General features: G+C 37.9%; 2 protein-coding genes and 1 pseudogene across 8 annotated transcripts; 1 reads left to right on the forward strand and 2 right to left on the reverse strand.

The window, feature by feature from the left end:
• Positions 1-408: 408 nt before the first annotated feature.
• On the reverse strand, positions 409-15,526 carry LOC111327681 (uncharacterized). Of its 6 annotated transcripts, none has more exons than XM_088742928.1 (8): positions 15,502-15,526; positions 12,007-12,088; positions 10,730-10,980; positions 8,549-8,869; positions 5,995-7,713; positions 5,114-5,305; positions 4,186-4,434; positions 409-3,643 (listed from the first exon to the last, which is right to left on the reverse strand). In XM_088742928.1, the coding sequence occupies exons 2-8, from the start codon at positions 12,015-12,017 to the stop codon at positions 3,270-3,272; spliced, it is 3,117 nt and encodes a 1,038-aa protein (XP_088599054.1). In that variant the 5' UTR covers positions 12,018-12,088; positions 15,502-15,526; the 3' UTR covers positions 409-3,269. The 6 variants fall into 6 exon arrangements, with proteins under 6 accessions (XP_088599054.1, XP_022787643.2, XP_022787645.2 ...); XM_022931908.2 differs by lacking the exon at positions 15,502-15,526 and adding an exon at positions 14,346-14,485; XM_022931910.2 differs by lacking the exon at positions 15,502-15,526 and adding an exon at positions 14,101-14,239.
• On the reverse strand, positions 9,085-9,904 carry LOC148718180 (uncharacterized; annotated as a pseudogene).
• On the forward strand, positions 14,812-15,999 carry LOC111327682 (uncharacterized). 2 transcript variants are annotated; one of them, XM_022931911.2, is made up of 2 exons: positions 14,812-14,944; positions 15,617-15,999. In XM_022931911.2, exons 1-2 carry the CDS (start codon positions 14,812-14,814, stop codon positions 15,820-15,822), a joined length of 339 nt encoding a protein of 112 aa, XP_022787646.1. In that variant the 3' UTR covers positions 15,823-15,999. The 2 variants fall into 2 exon arrangements, 1 of the variants encoding a protein (XP_022787646.1); XR_015994580.1 differs by lacking the exon at positions 14,812-14,944 and adding an exon at positions 14,960-15,357.
• Positions 16,000-19,804: the final 3,805 nt, after the last annotated feature.

Genomic DNA, 19,804 nt, shown 5'->3' on the forward strand with positions numbered 1-19,804 from the left:
AAACCCTTAGAACAGAGACAAGAACCATCAAAAAACTTACCCATCTACTGCTGGGTTTGGGAATAGAACCCTAGCCATGGTGGTGTAAGGTGAATGCTCTCACCACTACCCCATCCCCACTTCCCAATGACAGTCTAAATTTTGCATGTTAGGTTTGGTGATGATGGAGAACTCAAAATACTCAACTTACAGGACTATTCTCTCATTTCCATGAGAGCACGTCAATCCTTCCCCCTCTCTCTCGCCCCACCAACAATAGAGACTGCAATTATACCTTGCAACAAGATATGAGTGCAAAAATATACAGATTGAGAAATAAAGAAGCAAACTGAGTGTCCACTAAGAAGGGGGATGGCACTATAAGAGGTAATCTGGGCAATAAGACAATTAAAATCTCCAAAGACAAAATTTCAAGTGTCACTGATTTATTGCTCTGTCTCAACATGTAGACAACAAAGTCTAGCATCCAAAGTTGATACAATTGCAGAACCTTAAAGTATATTCAAAACCTTTTAGTGTAAGCTAATCCAAGATAGTTCCATTACAGCAAGATTTGGCCAGCTGGTAGAAACAAATTATAGTTTTATATAAATGAATAAAGGCTGATAGTTTCGAAAGAAACTGTTTGGGGCTGCGTCAGTGGGAGTAACGAAATAATCTGGATATATCAACAAAGTTGAAATGGTAAATTGGCCACCGTAATGATTACAAAAGCTGATGTTTTGAGCGTTGGCTCCGAAGAAGGGCTAACGCTCGAAACGTCAGCTTTTGTAATTGTTACGGTGGCCAATTTACCATTTCAACTTTGTTGATATATCCAGATTATATAGTTTTATATATATTTACTAGTTCATTAAATATCACATGAGATCATTCTTGATTAAGGCCTTAAAGTGCTACTAGACAAGATGAAGTTTTTTGGTTCAATTCTAACGTGTGAAGTGTCACTGTTCAACAAAAGAGATGAAAAGTAAATTACAAGGGGTGAATATCTTGAGCAGGAAAGCTTGATTGACACAAAACAATTATGAGATAGCTAAGGCGTCACTTAAGGACATAAAGAAACAGCATTGAGGTACATTGTCGTTACAAAAAGTATCCTCTTACTCCACCCAGGGATGACTTGAAAGCCAAAAATCTAACCTAAATGAGTTGAGGTTTGACACAAAGGAAAACATGAGTGAAATGAAGTTCTGAAGCAGAACCATTCACAATTTTAAATCAGCTCTATACTACTGTCACCAGCATATTTCTGGCATGAAATCTGACCTAATGGCTAAATATAATTTTAATTCTTAACATGGGTATGGCAAGGACATTTTCTGGAACATCATATACCTCTGCAGAACCCTAATCACATTTCCTTTGATACTCAGCAAATCATGATCACACTCTGATTCCTATTGGACAAGTCAATTGTATCCTGAACAATCACACGACAGTAAAGTTCATACCCAAGTAAACCTCAACACTTCTCCCAAATACATTTGCAGTTTGTGATTCATTTCACAATTTTTTTTCTAAAGATCATGGTTTTCTGAGTTGTGTAAGAGAACAAAGATTCAAAATACCAAAGAACCCTGTTAAAGAATGTAGACCCAATTAAGAAAATTACTTTTCACACTTACGTTTAAGTTCCACAGTTTTTATCCATTTTCAAACGGAGCATCACATGATTGGGCATGATTAGTTAGCTCTTATAAATTAAAACAACTCTAAGAACTTACAATTAATAATATCAAAAGTCGGCCTGCCGACTAAATAACACTGTTTAACTCAATAAATTAATGCAAACTGTGACCACAGTCTATATGGTCTACAATAAACTTTCAATTATGTGAACTACTTGGTAGGCAAAATAATTGACCTAATGGTGAAAATATCATTTTGAAGAGAGGAATATATCATCCTATAGAGCTATCAATAATAATTTGCTTTTAAAACACCACATATTTCTAGGAAAATGTAAAAGATAGCTTACACACTCTTTTAAAAAACTGAGGCATTTGCCATTTATCTTTCACTGAAGAATTGTTAACTTTGTAATGATCATTTCAAAGAAGTGCAAATCTCTGTGCTTGGCTACAATTTCCCAGTTGACCAATAATTTAAAAACACCCATGTCCCTGTAATTTTGCACCAATCACAGAAAGAAAGACAACGCATGAAAACGTTAGTTTTAAGAAGCTTAATTACAAAAAAAAAAAGGTACATGTGGAAGTGAGTATGTCTGATTTGTGACACATGGTGATAACTAAAACCAGCAAACCAAATTTTATGGTGAATGCAGGTTTTGGGTCAAGGAAACCACTTGATAATCTATATTCAGCATAATAACTTTATAAATAAACAGTGATTGAAGTAACTAATATAATTATGTTATGACAATAACTGTTATCAAAATATTGATAATTAACCAGAGGGCACAGGCTTACTCTTTTAAGAGAGCCATCTTGACAAAGAATGGTTTTCCTGTGGGGTAGGTAAAATGCTGTCCTCAAGAAGTCCAACTTTAAGTTTAGGGCCACTTTCTTGAAGGTTTTGTTAACTTAACAGGCCCACTAAAGCTTTTCTTTTCTTTTTTTTTTTTTTTCCTTTTTTGAAAATTCACAATACAACTACATGTATCAGCTTAAGAAAGAAAATGGACTGGTTGGGGTGCCAGAACCATCTCCTGTAATCTTGACCTGTCAAGTTACCAGAACTTTCAAAAAACAGGTCCCTCTGGACCCTCAAAAAAGCGTCCAGAAATGAGATACAAAAAGGAGCCCAGATTCTATACCTGCACCCTTGATGCCAAAGTGCTCTCCCAATATTTACACTGTACAAGTCACTAACTTAGATTTAAAAGTAAACGAGTTCTTGCCTTTTATCACTGTCAATAATTTCTTTCCTGAAACATCACTGACAATAAGCAAGCCAGTAATAATAATAATTTCAGGTTCACAATATATTACTAATTATTATTAATACTTAATTGTTATAGTTATATTTAATACCATAACTTTTTAGCACTGCAATCCTTAGATGTGACTCATTTTTTCCTTTGGTCTTATAAATCTTTCATGATACCACAACACCTCCCACATCATGACAGCAGAATTGTCATACATCTAAACTTTGCATTTTGCACTGAAAAATCAAATACCAGAAGCTTGGACAACTGATATGATATTTATGGAGTAGTAATTAATCTGACTACTTTTCTCATTCAATTTTATTTAATGTTTATATATTTTTAATGGCTAACTTAGTGGCCTCCCTTTCCATTAAGCATGAATTGCTGAATGCCTTACAAGGTCATCTGGTCTTTGAAATTTATTGCCATCGTCTTCACACCTGTGCCGTGATGACACGTCAGAGTGTAGACGGACATGATCTTGCAAATGCTCAGCAATGCAGAATTCTTTATCACAAACAAAACACTTGTAAGGCCGCTTTCCATTGTGAATGTTCATGTGATCTTGAAATGCTGCTTCTGAGAAAAACTTCATGGAACAGATCTTGCAATCAAAAGGCACAACTGTTCCATTCTGCTCACGAGAGTGTGCTTCAATGTGTATCTTGTAGCTTTCTGCTTTTGTGAAAGTCTTAAAGCAGTAGTTACATCGGTGAAAGGATCTGCTTGCTTTTACAGGTTGCACTGTTCACATAAAGTTAACAACAATGATCCTTGTCAGTGAAACAGTCTTTGGAGAAATCAAAAGACTGAGCGGTACTTAACAACTCCTTAAACCTTAACATCAGTTTGCATATTCTCCATACTGTTCTCTATACATTTCCTGAGGCACTGACAACGAGAACTTGTTTAACAGTCAAGAGCTTCTTCAGTTGCTGATCAATTCTGTTATTCTTGTAACCTTATTGAGTGATTCAGGGGTGATATTATGAGGAAAAACTTGATGCCAGTCACTCTACAGCATCAAAAGGTAATAAACTACAATGGAATCCCGATTTCTTAAACCCTCCGTTTCTTGAACCTCCCGATATCTCGAACCAAACCTTGTTTCCCTTGGATTTGCTTCACTTGTAATTTCACCCCTGATTTCTCAAACTCCCAATTTCTCGCACCAATTTGCATTTCCCCTAGAGGTTTGAGAAATCAAGATTCCGCTGTTCCAACAAAGTTCAAACAGCAATATATGAGTAGCATAAAGTAAGAAGTTAATTGAAAACTAATCTTACCATTATGCATTGCTCTGTGCACTCTTAAAGCATTTATATGCAAAAAGTTTTTCCCACAATGTCCACAAGGCATGTTCCCCACTTTGTGTCCTAGCTTATGTTTGCGAAGTGCATCAGCTCTGCGGAACTCCATGTTGCACTCCTCACACTTGAACTGGTTGGCTCCAGTGTGAAGATTGATGTGCTTCTTTAAATCGCTGGACTGTTTGAAGGCTTTTTCACAAATGTGACACTTGAAAGGTCGCTCACCTTAAATAAAACAACAACATATTCTTAAATGAATTACAAGAGGCTGCAAATAGTGGTTTCACTAGATCCTCCAAAATGGAAATGAAGTGAACATTTGGTATGTGACTCAAAAGTATTGGCCATGACACTGTTTGCAGTATCCGTGGCTATGTAGAGCTTCTCTTTAAAGGCTTTCCATAAAGGCTTGGACCATCAAGTTAGGACATGAGATTGCACTTTCTTTACTTTTGTGGGCCATAAATGGGTTACTCTCATTTCTATAGGGGTCACCTTGTGTTTTGATTGCCAGAGCCTGGAAGATATATATGACTGTAGGGTTATTTAGACTTGAGTTTTTCTACAGAAAGTAGGCTAGTAGTAATAATAGGGCTCAACAATAACTTTTCAACTTACTAGCCAAGCGGTTTATAGTGACAACTTAGATGTTATGACAATTTCAGTTTGTTTACTAGCCAAACTGGCTGGTGGAAATAAAAAACCACCAACCAAAACTGAATTTTCACTAGTCTATGGCTAGTTGGCTACCCTTAGTGTTGAGCCCCACATACACTTTGCTGAAAAATGGCATCATCTTACTCTGCAACTTGTAATAATGTGAACTGACCCAAGTTCTTAAAATCTAATGTGAATCTATAACTTAGTGTAAAATATTTGCAACTGTATGCAACAACAGACAAACCTGTATGTATTCTAGTATGATCACGCAGGTGGCTGCGTGTCCTAAACATCTTTCCGCACACTTCACAGCGGAATTTAAAGCGCTTATTACCCATGTGGATGACAGAATGCTGCTTAAGTAAGCTGGAGCGAGAGAATGTCTTCTTACAGACTTGACAGTGGTGAATAGCACTCTCTGGAGAAGATCTCTGGTCTATAAAGATAAAAAAATTAGAAATATAGTTTAAGTGATTTGAAATCTCAGAGGGTTTGCTCTAGCCGAGAAAAAGGCATGGTCTTATTTAGGAGTGGGGTGATATTGTCACAGGTGCAATTGTGCCCACATTGTTTCACTGTGACATTGTTTGGGGTTGTTAGTACAAAATGCAATCTGTATATGATCGGAACTGAGTAGGTAGCTGAATTGTCTAAAGCTTATTAAGTTGGTATGTTGCAAAGCAACATGTTCTTCTATGGGGCTTCCGGGAGGTATGCTCCCCCAAAAAACTTGAAACTCTCCATGACATGATTTCCAGCATTCTAGGACATATTTGAGTAACTTTTTCTACCCAGACATTGATCTTAGAAGTAGTTATTTTCTGTCTTTTAATCACAATTCACAGAGTAGTTGTTGACAAGTGGTCTGACAGCTGCCAGGGTTCTGCAGCCAAGCAGCACCGTACCACAACCCTGACATCATACTCCTAAGAGGAGAGAGGCACTGTGAGTATTCAGATATGTGTTTGGCCAAAGAACACAAGACAATAGCCCCAGACATGGTGCAATCTTGGACCAACCAACTCAAAGCTCAGAACATTAAATATTGGGTCCCTCAGTCTCCCAGTAGCTCTCACACATAGTGATTTCTGGTCAAAAACTATAACAATATTTAATTGTGCTCACCTAAAGGCTCAGAGGCTAGAGACTGTGGGTCAGAACTTGCTGACACTTTCCTGTGTTGAAGAACACTGCCAGAGTCTGACGTATCAGAAGTCTCCGAATCATTGCCACCCACAGGTGATTTTGTCTCCTTTCTTGTCTCCCCCTCCATGTCCTTCACCTTGGTGTGTTCCCTTGCTAAGTACTTCAACATCTCAACAGACCTCTCTTGCAATGGCGAAGAAGCAGAATTGTGCATATTTGCTGACAGCTGTACCTTTTCAGGAGAGAAGAAATTTCGTTGGCCGTTTTCTAGTATATGCTTTGGAGGGGGTAGCTGCCCACTTTGTTCACTAAGCATTTTCAACCTTGTGGCTTCCTTTAAAGCCCAAGAGTAATCTACAGCATGGTCATTAATCTCCTTGTTCCACATCTGTAACGCCGCAGTGCTTTCAGCGGTAAGGGGTAGGTATGGAATTCCTTCTCTGGGAATCTTGGCAAAATATTTCATACTGTTCATGAAGTTGTAGCTCCTAAACTGCTCTTCCTTACTTCGTAGATGATCATCACACATTTCACTTTTCAAAGCTTCTGATGCCTCTTGTGAAATATCTTTGATCATATTTTCTTCATTTCTTTCACCGGTTGGGGATTTTTGTGCGCTAGAGTGATACTGAATGACAGACACTCGATGACAAGCCACATTGTTCATTCTCTCTGGAGACTTTCTCAAAACACTGTCATCCTGAAGAAATTCCTCTCTCTTTAAGCTGTTTTCACTTAAGTTGCTGTGATCCCTTCTTTGGCTTTGTGAATCAAACTTTTCCGGGGAATGCAAAAAATTCTGGGAAGCACCATTAACTACAAAGTGGTTACCATTGACCAACTGGCTTGTTTGCACTTCTAATGAAGAAAAGCTAGCTGCATGTCCATACATTTCTGCATTAGGTAATGATAATTTTTTATTCCCTTCATAACAGGAATATTGAAAAGGCAGCCGAAGATAATCCTTTTCCTGCTGGATTTTAGGTTGTACACTATGGCTGTACATCATGTGTAAACTTGGGGGAGCTTCAGAATTTGCACCCTTGTGAGCCATTTCAGGTAAAATGACATTTGCCTGATCCTTGTGACCTGCACTTGAGAGTGACATGTTTGCAACTTCCTGACGGATCAAACTAGGGCTCACTGCCACAGGAGGTTGTGGTCCGACAGGCAAGCCTTGGCTGGGTGGCGACAACTGTCTGAGACTTGCTTCGTCCCCAGAATCTGACAATGTCTCTGATCCACTGCCTGGGGTACTGCTTGGCAAAGGCCGCGGCTGCATCATCTTGTGCAGTTCAAGCAACTGGTTGGCTGCATCTAATTTCAGGTTTTTTTCTATTGAGTCTCGTTCACTAGTGTTAACTGTAGATTCTGACATCTTGGACAAGACAGCGGCTTGACTTATTGCCTGCCTGTTAGATGGAGCTCTCTGTTCTGGATCTGCTTGCTCTGAGGGATGGAGTTCTTTATGTTGTTCAAATGCTTCCTCAGAGGTAAACAAGGCACTGCAAACGACACACTTGAAGAACTTGTGCACAGAATTCATATGGCCTCTACAGTGGTGCGAACGTGTGAAGGCTGATGGGCAGATAGGACACTTGTACGGTTTATCCAGGGTGTGGGTGCGCCGATGCTTCTTCAGGTCACTGGACTGCTTGAACCCCTTGTGGCAAATATCGCAAATGTATGGACGCTCTCCTGTAGAATGAAAGATCATTCAAAGACATTAATGAGAAGCACACATGCATAACACATCCTTAACTATGAACTTGCAATGATCAGTTTGAAATTCCTTATTTAATACTGAGCCAAACTTCAAGTCAACAACTAGTTCTAAGCTTGTATTATAAAATTCAGAGAAGATCCCGATATCAAACAAGTACTTTTGACCCTCCACACCCTAACATCAATGTGCATATTCTCCATACTGCTCTATATACATTTCCAAAGGTGGTGACAAGAAGAGTTAATTTAACAATCAAGAGCTTCCATATTTGCTAATCATTTCCTTCATTTTTGCAATCTGTAATCTTAATATTGGATTCAGGCATGATACTGTAGGAGAAATTAGATGCAAGTCACTCTGAAGTTATTAAAAGCATTACTACCCTGCCCCCCCCCCCCCCCCCGATGGAATGCTGGTCTTTGGCAAGTTACTTTCCTTGCCATTTTGTCAGATTTGCCTGACAGATTACCAAAATGCATTTACACCCCTGGGTGGAGAGTAGAGAGAGAGGTGCTCTTAGAATAGAGTGCCTTGCTGTAGATTGCAACAGAATGACCCAGCCATGAGGCCATTTCTCAAAGGTTCTGGTAATTTATTCAGCCTGTAAAGCTGTTCTATTTTCATTCAAGATGAGGGTTTTAAAACTTTTGCCTAAAAATAACAAAATGGACTGGTCAAGGAACTAGAACCTGCTTTTCTGTTCTTTAAATTTCAATTCTTAAATAAAGCTTTGAGCCTGTTAATTTACTAGCCTAAGGACTCTTGAGAAACAGGCCCTTGGTGTCTTACCCAAACATTTTAACTCACCTGTGTGCACCCTAACATGGTCTTTCAGATGCGAAGACACTCTGAACTGCTTGCCACAAGTGCTACATTTGTACGGCTTTTCTCCAGAGTGCAACCTTAAGTGGATGTTACGGCTGCTTGGATGGCTAAACAACTTTCCACAAACATGACACTTGTAGTATTTTTGGTCACCATGAACATCTCGGCAATGCTGCCGTAACATGGCCAGACCCATGTACTGTGAATTGCATCGTTCACACTTGTACATGCGCAGTCGTTTGGATCCACCATTAACCTCTTGAGGCGAGTCATCTACACCAGCAGCTGTTTTGGAAGGTGAATCTAGGATGGGAATAAGAAATCCTTTTTAACATATCCAATATCTTTTGAAGATAAAAATGAACGGTAAAACACGACGTTTCGACCGTGCTTCGGTCATTGTCAAGTGAATGGAATGAAATACAGTAAATATATGTATATATACACGTACGAAATATAAAAATTTTTTTTCAGGTGTAAACAAACAATAAAACTACAAAGAAAGTGCTAGTAAAAAGCTAATTAAAAACCTTAGCACAAATTGAATCAGACTGTACGCTGAGAGTAGGTCTTAGATTGTGAATAAAAAACATCTCATAGACGAGGCAGTCAAATTTGTTCATGCACTTCACTAAGGTGCTAAAGTTCTTTGTAAGATCCTTTGGAGTCAAAGAATGTTTGTCGCGAAAATGTTTGCCAATTGACGAAGAGGAGAAGAGGAGTTTTTATGTTCTTCAATACATTGGTGTAGATGACGGGGTGTGAAACCAACATAACCTGCATCGCACAGGTCACATTGAAATTTGTAAACAAGGCACTGTTGGTTCACAATCAGCAGCTTAGCTTCTCGCAATTTGAGGTCTCGACCAATCTTCTGGCTAACAAATACAGGTTGTAAGGTCGTCTGGATCCAATGACTTAGATCTTTAAGTTGGGCATGAACAATATCAGCGGATGCCTGATCCTTATACGGTAGGACAACGTGAATGGGGTCCGATCGATAGCTGACAGCAAGTGAGGAAACTGGCTGATCAGATAATTTAGCAGCAACAAACCATGAAAAGGTAGAATTGACTAAATTATCAGGATATTTCAAACGAGAAAATATTGATTTAAGTCGATCGAACTCTTCAGAGAAATAACGCCAATAAGATGAAAGTTGAAATGCACGATCAAGCATAGTTTTTAATAACCCACGTTTGTAACGATCATCTACATGGCTCTTGTAATGTAGTAAAAGGCCAAGGTATTTTATTCACAAGCTAAGACCTGCTCTCAATGTACAGTCTGATTCAATTCGTGCTAAGGTTTTTAATTGGCTTTTTACTAGCACTTTCTTTGTAGTTTTATTGTTTGTTAACACCTGCAAAAAATTTTTTCTATTTCGTACGTGTATATATACATATATTTACTGTATTTCATTCCATTCACTTGACAATGACCGAAGCACGGTCGAAACGTCGTGTTTTACCGTTCATTTTTATCGTCAAAAGTTTTAAGAAACCCTTGCTTATACCAATATCTTTTAACCCTTTAATTCCCAGAAATTATTAACATGATATAGCTTCTCCCAAAATATCCAAACATTATCCACCAAAATGACTGTGAAGATACTCAATCTCATCATGCAGGTAGAAGTTGTTGCCTTGATTGAACACCAAATTCTTGTAACCAATTTACAAGGAAATGTGAAGCAGCTTGAGGGGAGAATTTACAATCACATCTTGGGAGTTAAAGGGTCAATTGAGTGCGAGAGTCAAGGAAAAATTTATCTCTTAGAACTAGAGACACAACCATCCTGAGAAAGTTGGCAAGTCAAAGGTTTAATAATAATAATAATAATCGACTTTATTTAAAGAGGGTAGACACATAACAGCTTGCGCTGATAAACCAGTGGTTTGCTAGTTGCTGAGGAAGTTGCCGTGGGTAAACAATCAGTAAGTTATAACTTTACCCTAAAAATCCTTAGAGTGATCAGCATCTAATTTCTTTTTTAATTACAATGATATTATACACTCCCAGCCTAAGTTTTGATTGTTAAAATGATTTGACCACATCAGCAACAAAAGAAATATGTAAAGAAACATATGAAGAATATGGATAGTTATGATACAGTGTAAAGGATTAACAGACCTTGTGAAAGCATGCTTATATATATCATACCTTGTTCAACCAGTTCTTGAGGACTCTGGACCTCTTCAAGACCATTAATATCTCCATCTGCCATTTCATTATCCTGAGTCATATCTCTGGCTTCATCCTTATTCACAGCTTTGCTTTCTTCATGACTGTCTTCTTTCTCACCTTTTGAGATCTTCCTGTTTATTTTTACTGGCATGCCCTGTTCATTATCCTCTGGTATTTGACCCCCTTCAATCTCAATATCTGCATGGACTCTTTGAAGACTTAGTTTTCTGGATTAAAAAATATTAAGGTAAATTGATTGATACACATGCAGGATCTCTACTTGATGACTAGCAACATGACAAAGGTGGCAACTTGTCAGCAAATGTGAAACATGTTCACAAGAAAAACACTGTTGCATGACCAAACATTTAACTACTGTTGCATGTTCACAGCACTTGCTCATTGATGCAACAATATTCATTGTGTCTGTTGAGCGTATTTTCAAATGTAAATGTTCACATTTTTTTTAATTTTTCCAGAAAACCACTGAACCCTCTAGCATTCACAACAAAGCCACAGAACATGACTGTTTCTGCTGAATTCTCTTATTTTTCATGTGCAAGTAGCTGTGATATTTTAAGATTCAACTCCTGATAATTTCCAGAATCAACAAACCTACTTTTTTTTTTTTACTTAATTATTCATAAGCAGTGTACGTGACTGCTAAAAAATGACCACCACACTACTTGCAGAGAGAAAGAGGCAAAGGAAGATCAGTGTCCAGAGACTAAGAAAAAAAGTAAACCGTAGATTGCCCTCTGAGACTTAGATTTAAAAGTTGATTTTTCTGCAGTTTTCGTCCATGAGAAAGTAAGCGGGAAAAGTTCATTGTCTTGCAATGAAATCTAGATACACAACCACTGTGAAATTACGCAACACTGATGGTATAGAATGTCCTGGGGTGCAACCACATTATCTAAATGTCAATGGCTGTGCATTTTAAATCAAAGAATTGCAAATGTTTAATTAACACAAATTGTCTAAATGTCAATGACTGTGCCTTTTACATCAAATAATTGCAAATGTTTCATATCTCTAATTACCTTGTATACAGATTGACTACCATCATGATGCAAGTGAAAAAATTGTCACGTAGCCCGGAAGACTACCGACACCTCTATACCTCTATTAATTATTACAGAGAACTTTCCTTGCACAGGAACTGTGTTGAATAACACTAATAATTAATTCATATCTATCTTTGTGGCACTTATTCATACTTGTATGGTCATCACGATTTCATCAAAACATACCTTTGTATCATATCTGGAATGATATTTTCAAGCTGCAATTTCCTCTTTAATTTCAACAATGATTCACAGCATCACAGTTGGACTGAAAAAACAAACATACAAAACGTTATTAATACAACATGAACTTTCAAAAAGCCTAATTGTTATGGAGGAAGAACACAAATTGTTAATTTCAGATGCATACTTGGCTTTGGACAAATGCTAACCATTTCCAGAATTAATGTAGATCAAACATCACTAAAACGTTAACATCTATCAATGTACTATTGCATTCGAATGTAACTTCAAAGGTGTCTATCAAATGCATCTTTTCTAATTAAATCCAAATTTACAGACATTGACTTACACCTACTTCGTTATCCTAAATTGAAATACTTGATAACCTCACTTGAATCTCTGGTTAAATCCCAGATTAGATTCCATTGATTTTGTACGTCAAACCCAACCCGAATTGTAAACTGTTGTTTTGCCAAGTCAAACGTTGAACCAAATGTGGACAACCTTAACACCCAAATGCCTCAAATTTAAGAAAGCATTGTGCGTACTTCACCATGATGCTATCTACACAGCTTTTAAAATGAGCTGGTCTTCAGCTTTGTCTGTGGCTATACCAGCTATGTAACTTGATTCAGATGATCCAAATTCTTTAAAGGGGTTAATACCAGTTTGCAAGATGTAATTGGCTGAATGATTTTCACCTCATGTGAAGTACCGCATTTGACCCTAGTCTCAGAAACATGTCACATAAACCAAGACATCAAATTAAAATACCACAACTTTGCTATAATAACCTTATGCTACAGCTTGCTTTAGCAAAACCGACTTATAAATTAGATCCCTGGCTAAATAACCCAAAAATGTGTGCCAAGATTGATATTAATCTACCCCAAAATCAATTAAGTTAAGGGAAGATTTGATGAAACAAATACTTGCTTAAACTATGCATAATTAATTTTTCTAGAATATTTTCGACGATTTCATGTTAAGCGAGAGAAAAAACTTTGATTTCTAACCGTTTGTGGGAAGTGTTTAGCAAAGTTTGAGTTGAACTAAGAATCGTCATTTTCCGGGTGTGATGTGAGTTCGATATGGGAGATATCGTCAAAATACTTAAGTTTATAAAACGTTTTCTAGAACCGGACGTAGAGGTCAAACACGAACGCACATCGGACCAGAAATTCCAAATGTTTCCGTTGCTAAAATTCTATCGATCAAAAATTTCGGACGATCAACTTTTCCCTTAGCAGCAGTTACGAGTACGAAGCAGCGACAGAAATCCCGTATTTTTCCTGGTTGAGTCGAAAGCGGAATTTAACTTTATAACCATAAGCTAAGACGTGGATCACGATTTATACTGAATTCTCGCGAGCAAACTAACGATGGTAAAGTGAATAGAGCTGTTATTTTTTACGAAAATGTTAATGAGCTTCCAGAAGAGAACGGTACGCGTGAATGTGCACACCAACTAATGAAATAACACGTGCTTAACTTACTGTAACTGAGAAAAAACAAACCTTGATGATTAATTGTCGTAAAAACAAATCATATTTAGACACGAGGTAGCACCAACCATGCCCTCTAGACAATGAAAAAGCCACGAAATAATTTCATCTAGCAGTATTTTCTATTAATGAATCACCAAAGCGCCTTCGAAAGACCGAAATTAATGTTCAATGTACAGTTTTGGCACGTGCAATTTCTTTTAACGCTACAAAGAGTTGAAACGGTAAAAAGCCTTCTTCTCCACTTTTGGTCAAAATTTATGTATTACAGCCAAGGAGTTACGCACATTGTTATCCGGTAACGCATATCTGTTCCACCCTGGTAATACAGACAGGCGAAAAATCACAAGAACGCCAAGAATGGCCGAAAGACGCTAAACGTGAACGATTGCATGCTAACTCTTTAGCACAAGATTTACCACTCGTGGGAAAGTGAAAATTACCTTCATTGACAGAAAAATTAAGAACATGACTCCCTGATGTCGGTTAACGGCGAGAAAAACGAAATAAACGAGTTTGCGAGGAACGCAGCGTGTCATTACTGAATATGGTGGTCGATCGTTCACGTTTTGACGAAGAATGATTCACGTACCGTTTTGTTGGCGCATTCTTGTTGCTGAGTAACTTTTCAAACCCCAGCGAAGGCCAAAAAGTACTCAATATGCGAAAAAATTTCTTTACTGCGGTGATAATTCTCTTTAAGAAGGAGTAAACTCGATGAAAACGCTAAAGGAAGCAAGCGGAAGAAATCAAGGGAAACGACCGCTGGTACGGTAACTTGACATCACATTTCACGTAGGACGGAACGTGTAATCAATTGTGAAAAAATCGCCTTACCTCGCTAAAAGGCCACCAAGATCGCTGATTGAAACACTGATCTATCCTTGAGGGTGCTAACTGCTAGAATAAGCGATTTAACCGACTAGGAACACAGCTGTGAAAGCGGAATAACAGTTTTCACGTAGAATAGTGAAATTTTGACGCAAGCACCAAAACGTGTGCTATGCCCCAGCACCTGGCGGGTCAACGTGTTTGTTTTTGATCGACGTGTTTCAAATCGCTAGGTCACGTGGTGCTAAAAATATCTGTCAATGTAATGCATACTTATCCTTTTACTGTGCACTATATCGGTTCCGAAACAACAAGATGAACTAAAAGATAACAAAGCCAAGAGGATAAAAAAAATAAAAGCGTTGAGATTTCTTTATATCCTCTAGAGTAATCTTCGAACACTTCTTTCCCATGCACAGTGGTTGTGAAAAAAGGGGGTGCGAATGATTGCTTTCAACCGCAGTAACCCCAAATGACGTCACAACAGTTCCCCGTAAACCGGAATATGAACTCTTCGTTTAAAGAAACTGAAGTACACAACTTTTCGAGCAGAAAATTGCACGTTCTTGGCTTGAGTGAGAACACTTATCTTATGTTTGGCGCAGGTAAATTCGCTTGACAACTGATGAAACGTCACCAGCGGTAAACTTAAGCAAGACGGAAAAAAAAATCACCGTTTTGAAACAGTTTTTCCCTTTCTAGTTAAGTCATGCGTTAGCGGTTTCGCTTTTCGCGTTAGTTATTAGCGAGTCTTGTACGAATTGAAAGTATCACTGTATTCAAACGGATAGAAGCGCATATTCTCACGACCTTGGCAACAATGTTAGGTCTGGTGTTTTCTTTTGGTAATGTAAACATAGCCACGCGTTTCATTTGCATCCGCTGTGGTGAAACTTGGACCGGAAAGAGCGCATGAGAAACCTATTTTTGGATGATTAGCAATTCAACATTTATCTGCGATGTGTGCCAGCAAATATTTAATAACCTTTGATCTTAACTGAGGAATGAGGAGACGAAGGTATCAATTTGAATAAAAACTGCAAGTTTAGCCAAAAGTTTTACCATATCCTAAAAATATTTGCTAATAAGACAACTAACAATATAACAAAAAAAAACCTTCGAGCAGAGGCCGCGTAAGCGACTACAGTATGAAATCACTGACCTATTCTGCTTGCGTGTAACAAGTCCTCCAAATTCTTTGCTTGCGGTTTCCGAAAAAGATATATGCTTTGCTGGAACAGACGTAATGTGTTGAAGGTAATATTGTTGTCTTGCAGGGTTTCAGGAAGTTGCTGCCCTTCTGGATTATAAGACATATAATATCGCACGTAACCATGGGGGTTTCCAGGGAGGCAGAAATATATCCGATTCTGTTTTAATTCCACCTGTGGTCGGCTTGTCTGATCTGGCATACGAAGACCACGAGATGGGATCCATTTACGGACTTAAAGATACCCTGTATGCTGATGAAATCGCAGATTAAGTTTTCTCGCCCGTTAGCACGCTTAGTTGAATTTATCAGATGCCTTGAGGATGCAAGCCTATTTTAAAACGGTCTCGGCCAAACAGCCTCAGGCAAATTTGAAAATGATCTATTCAATACAGGCTTTGTAAGTTTTCTGTTAGCTTATTTGTGTTATTAAAGAATAGCTTTCCCATACTCGTTGATTCGAATCATATATTTCTTTTTAAATTATCGTGCATCGGGACTGTTTGTCGGAATGAATTGCATTCAGTTTGAAGAACCCCAGTCATGGCTTTGTTTAAGAAAAGGCAGGAAAACCTGAAATAATTGTTTTATTGTTTTGTTTTGTTTTTTTTTTTTATCAACGAATCCGATTAAACTAGACATGGTTCAAAAGCCTTGTAACCTCAAAAAATATTTTCCACAAACACATCTGGAAATCACCCTTATTTTTTTTTTAAGTTATGTAACACAAACAAATTGCTAAATTTATCGCTGACAGGCGAGAAAACGGTCTGACATCTTTTGATCGCGCGAGAATCACGTTAAAACCACCCCCTCCCTTTTCTCAGGAAAGCGGAACCAGTTTCTGTATTCAAATTTAGGAAATAATAACTATGACAGCTGTTATTCTAAAAGTATTACGCTAACCACCTGGTTCTCTACCATGTTTTCTCGACTTCGGTTCTAGTGAAGAGACGTAATAACCCGCAGACACAAGGAGTCAGTACTTTTCAAGACCCCTCGAAACTCGTCGAAACGAAGTATTTTTATGGGTGAAAAATTTAACGGCAAATGCCTATATTGAACGTCTGACTTGGTTATTCAGAGACAACATTCTTCGTTCTTCTCTAATATGAGTTTTAGAAATTCATTTCAATCAAGGAAGACCAATAGAATTCTATGCAATTATCCAAGCAACACATTAACCGTATTTTGCCCCAGTCCTGAATGATTTGCGTCAATGGAGTGCAGCCCCTTCAGACTAAGCTTCATAGCGTAAGTCGACAATGACGAAAACGAGGAGGTTTTCTGACCTTTAATTACCCTTACGCCAATGTACGTAGCTTGCGGTTAGACATCTCTTTAACTCATCGAGAGCAATAAATGATTATAAATAGTGACTGATCCGATAATTGCTGTGACGCAGCGTGAAATATCCCGTTATTTTCCTAGACTCCCAATGAAAGCGAGGTACTGGGAACAAGGCTAGTAAAGAACCTCGCGTGACTTTAAATGCAAATTTCAAATTTTTTTGTCACGCAAACCTTAAACAAGCGAAGCGCAGTTATCTTTTTAATGTTTGACAGTTACACTAAGACCAGGATATAAAATGGGCGGAAATTTTGTTCTATCGGTTGAATAAACACGGCCCCCGAGTAAATGCTGTATATAGAAGCAAAACTACCTCTAGATACCGCCCCCGAACACATACAATGCCGCGGATGGAAGTAAAATTATATATAAACACCGCCCCTGAACAAGCGTCTCATCAGAAAAACGTGACGTTTACTCGAGGCTCAGTAGGTTAACAAATATAGCATGATTATATTTTTCATTTTTGATCTATAAATCACCATGCACCAGCCTGACAATCGGGAAAGAAGGGAGACATTGCAGATTTAAACCTGTTTCTGCGATTTACTCAAATTTTTCTTATTGATTCAAGAAATATTATTTTGAAATAAAGTTTCCCCTTGAGCAGTTAAACAGACACCGCATCGGAAACGAAAAAAATAATAATCGTGAGGATTCGGTAACTTATTTTGTTTGCTAAACTTTAAGATAATTTATGATAAATATGTTGTCAGGCCGATACAGAATAAAGAATACCTTTATTAAAAGTACGTCAATGCAAACGCAAAAGATTTGCTGGGAAGATAAGACCGTGTTCATTCCCAAGTTCATTTTCCCTGCGTTGGGACTTAAATCGGAAACTGAATTATCTTACGTCTCGCACACCTTTGGACACGCGGTTAAATGTTTTTCAATAGCACAAAACACACACACAAAAAAAAAAACAGGAAATGGATCATATGAAACAACAGCTTTCGCGAATTATCTGCTGAAGAAAGGTCAACAAATGATTTAAATTATATTTCATATTGCTTTTGAGCGGGTAGCCTACGTGTGGCCGTTCCCTCTCCCGGAGGAGAAACGTTTCTCCTCGGTAGGGGGAGGGTACGGCTAAACGTAAGCTGTTGACCGGGTGCGTGTTTGGTGATCACGTACTGACGGCTGAGACGGAAATTCTTCCGTCACGTAGTCTCCTGGTCTATTGTTTTAACAAATGAGGCGGTTTGATTGGAAGCATGTAAATACAAAAGTCATGATGTAAATTAATGAACAAGAATCACGTATGTTCAATTTCTTTCTATGTTCATGTACTTGTCTACGATTTAACGTTTTCAAGCAGTTCTTTCCGTTAATAACTTACACCATATGTTAGGCTGTTAGCAAGTTGTCACGCGGGAAAGGAGGAGGGAGATCACCTGATCAAATCGGACAATCCAAATTTTGCCGGACACAGACATTGAGAATTCTAAGACACGATGGCTAGTTCTCCTTCATAACCCAACCCTCACAAATAAGCCATCACGTTAAAGAACTTTAAACTTGACATCGAAAATTGACGGGAACATTTTTCTTACGTATCTTTTGTTTCACGGAGTTTTTTTTCGAGTTTTTCGTTTAAGTCAATTTGTTATCCCTCAATTTGGAATTTTAAGAAGTTTCGCATTTTTCATTTAAGCCGAATATTGTGGTTATTTTAATACATATTTCATTTAATATATATTTTCTGCAGAGCAGGAGTTTTTACAGCGTTCTTTATAATAAAAATTACAAGAAGCCTGTTGACGCGACTAAAATCGTTAATTGGAGCGATACATAATCTGCTAGCTTACCTGTTCGACGGAGGAAATATTATTGAAAACAAAAGTGGAATAAAGGATCTGTTCGTAAAGAAAAAGGAAGACCAATAAATATTTGTCTTTACGTGACTGAAATCGATACACGGCCTATCGGCTTACTTGTTTTTTGTTGTTTTTTTCTTAAGCAAATACGAAGGAAAGAAAAGAGAAAGTGAAGAGAGCTATTTTAATTATAACAAAACCAATGAAAGTTTGTCTACGTGACTAAAATCTTAAATTGTATTGAGGTTTGTCATGCACTCCTAAAAAAACGCGCTGAAACGTCACTTAAAAACAAGGAACTAAAACACTGGGATAATATCAGTTTTACGTATTTTCAGTTGAAAGATAATCTTCCTTTGTTGTATGTTTTGTTTGTGGTTAGATAGCTCGTTCGACAATCACGTTTTGAGAACTAATACGGAAGTAATTCATATATCTTATTAGACGTTTTGTTGTGTAGTATCGCTGGGTATTTTTACGAGTTGTGCCGTATTTTGACGAGCCCGTAGGGCGAGTCAAAATACAAATAACGAGTAAAAATACTCAGCTATACTAAACAACAAAATGTCTAATAAGTTATTTATTATCCAACACGCCAAACTGTTATTTCAGTGCGGGCGAATTTCGCGGATATTTATTTACGGGGAGTGCGTGACAGAAGTATGCGATGCGAAACGGAATTGGCGCGTTCTTGTGTCGCTGTCTCTATTTTCTTCCTTAAATGAAGAAATTTTCTGGTCGTCAAGCTGTTTTCCTTCGTTCGATTCATCTAATGAACATGGACCTATATTTGCCAGCCATTCTGACTCTTCGTCGTCAGAAATATGATTCAAATTGTCCGCCACCTTTTTTTTTTTTTTTTTTTTTCGTAACTACAATCCAATTCTTCGCTTGCGCGATGCGAGAAAACCTGTTTAACCGGTACTACAATAGACGAGTACAAATACCGCGTGATATTTGTACTCGTCTATGGCGTTATTTGTACTCGTCTAGATGTAGTTGGATAATAATGTCACATACTGTTGTGAAGGCTGTTGAATGCTAGAGAAGACTCGATTGAAAATACGGCATGCCGAATGCAAAGA

The sequence above is a fragment of the Stylophora pistillata genome, chromosome 13 (assembly GCF_964205215.1).
Source record: "Stylophora pistillata chromosome 13, jaStyPist1.2, whole genome shotgun sequence".
NCBI classification, from domain to species: domain Eukaryota; kingdom Metazoa; phylum Cnidaria; class Anthozoa; order Scleractinia; family Pocilloporidae; genus Stylophora; species Stylophora pistillata.

What these genes read in the sequence shown, in the direction of transcription:
- LOC111327681 (XM_088742928.1), bottom strand. An exon ending in TCAAGAACTGGTTGAACAAG is followed by an intron (nt 8,870 to 10,729) that starts GTATGATATATA and finishes TTCCCATCCTAG; the next exon opens with ATTCACCTTCCAAAACAGCT. An exon ending in GCACAGAGCAATGCATAATG is followed by an intron (nt 3,644 to 4,185) that starts GTAAGATTAGTT and finishes TTATGTGAACAG; the next exon opens with TGCAACCTGTAAAAGCAAGC.
- LOC111327682 (XM_022931911.2), top strand. Translation starts at nt 14,812, where the DNA reads ATGACGTCACAACAGTTCCCCGTAAACCGGAATATGAACTCTTCGTTT. An exon ending in TTATCTTATGTTTGGCGCAG is followed by an intron (nt 14,945 to 15,616) that starts GTAAATTCGCTT and finishes GTTGTCTTGCAG; the next exon opens with GGTTTCAGGAAGTTGCTGCC.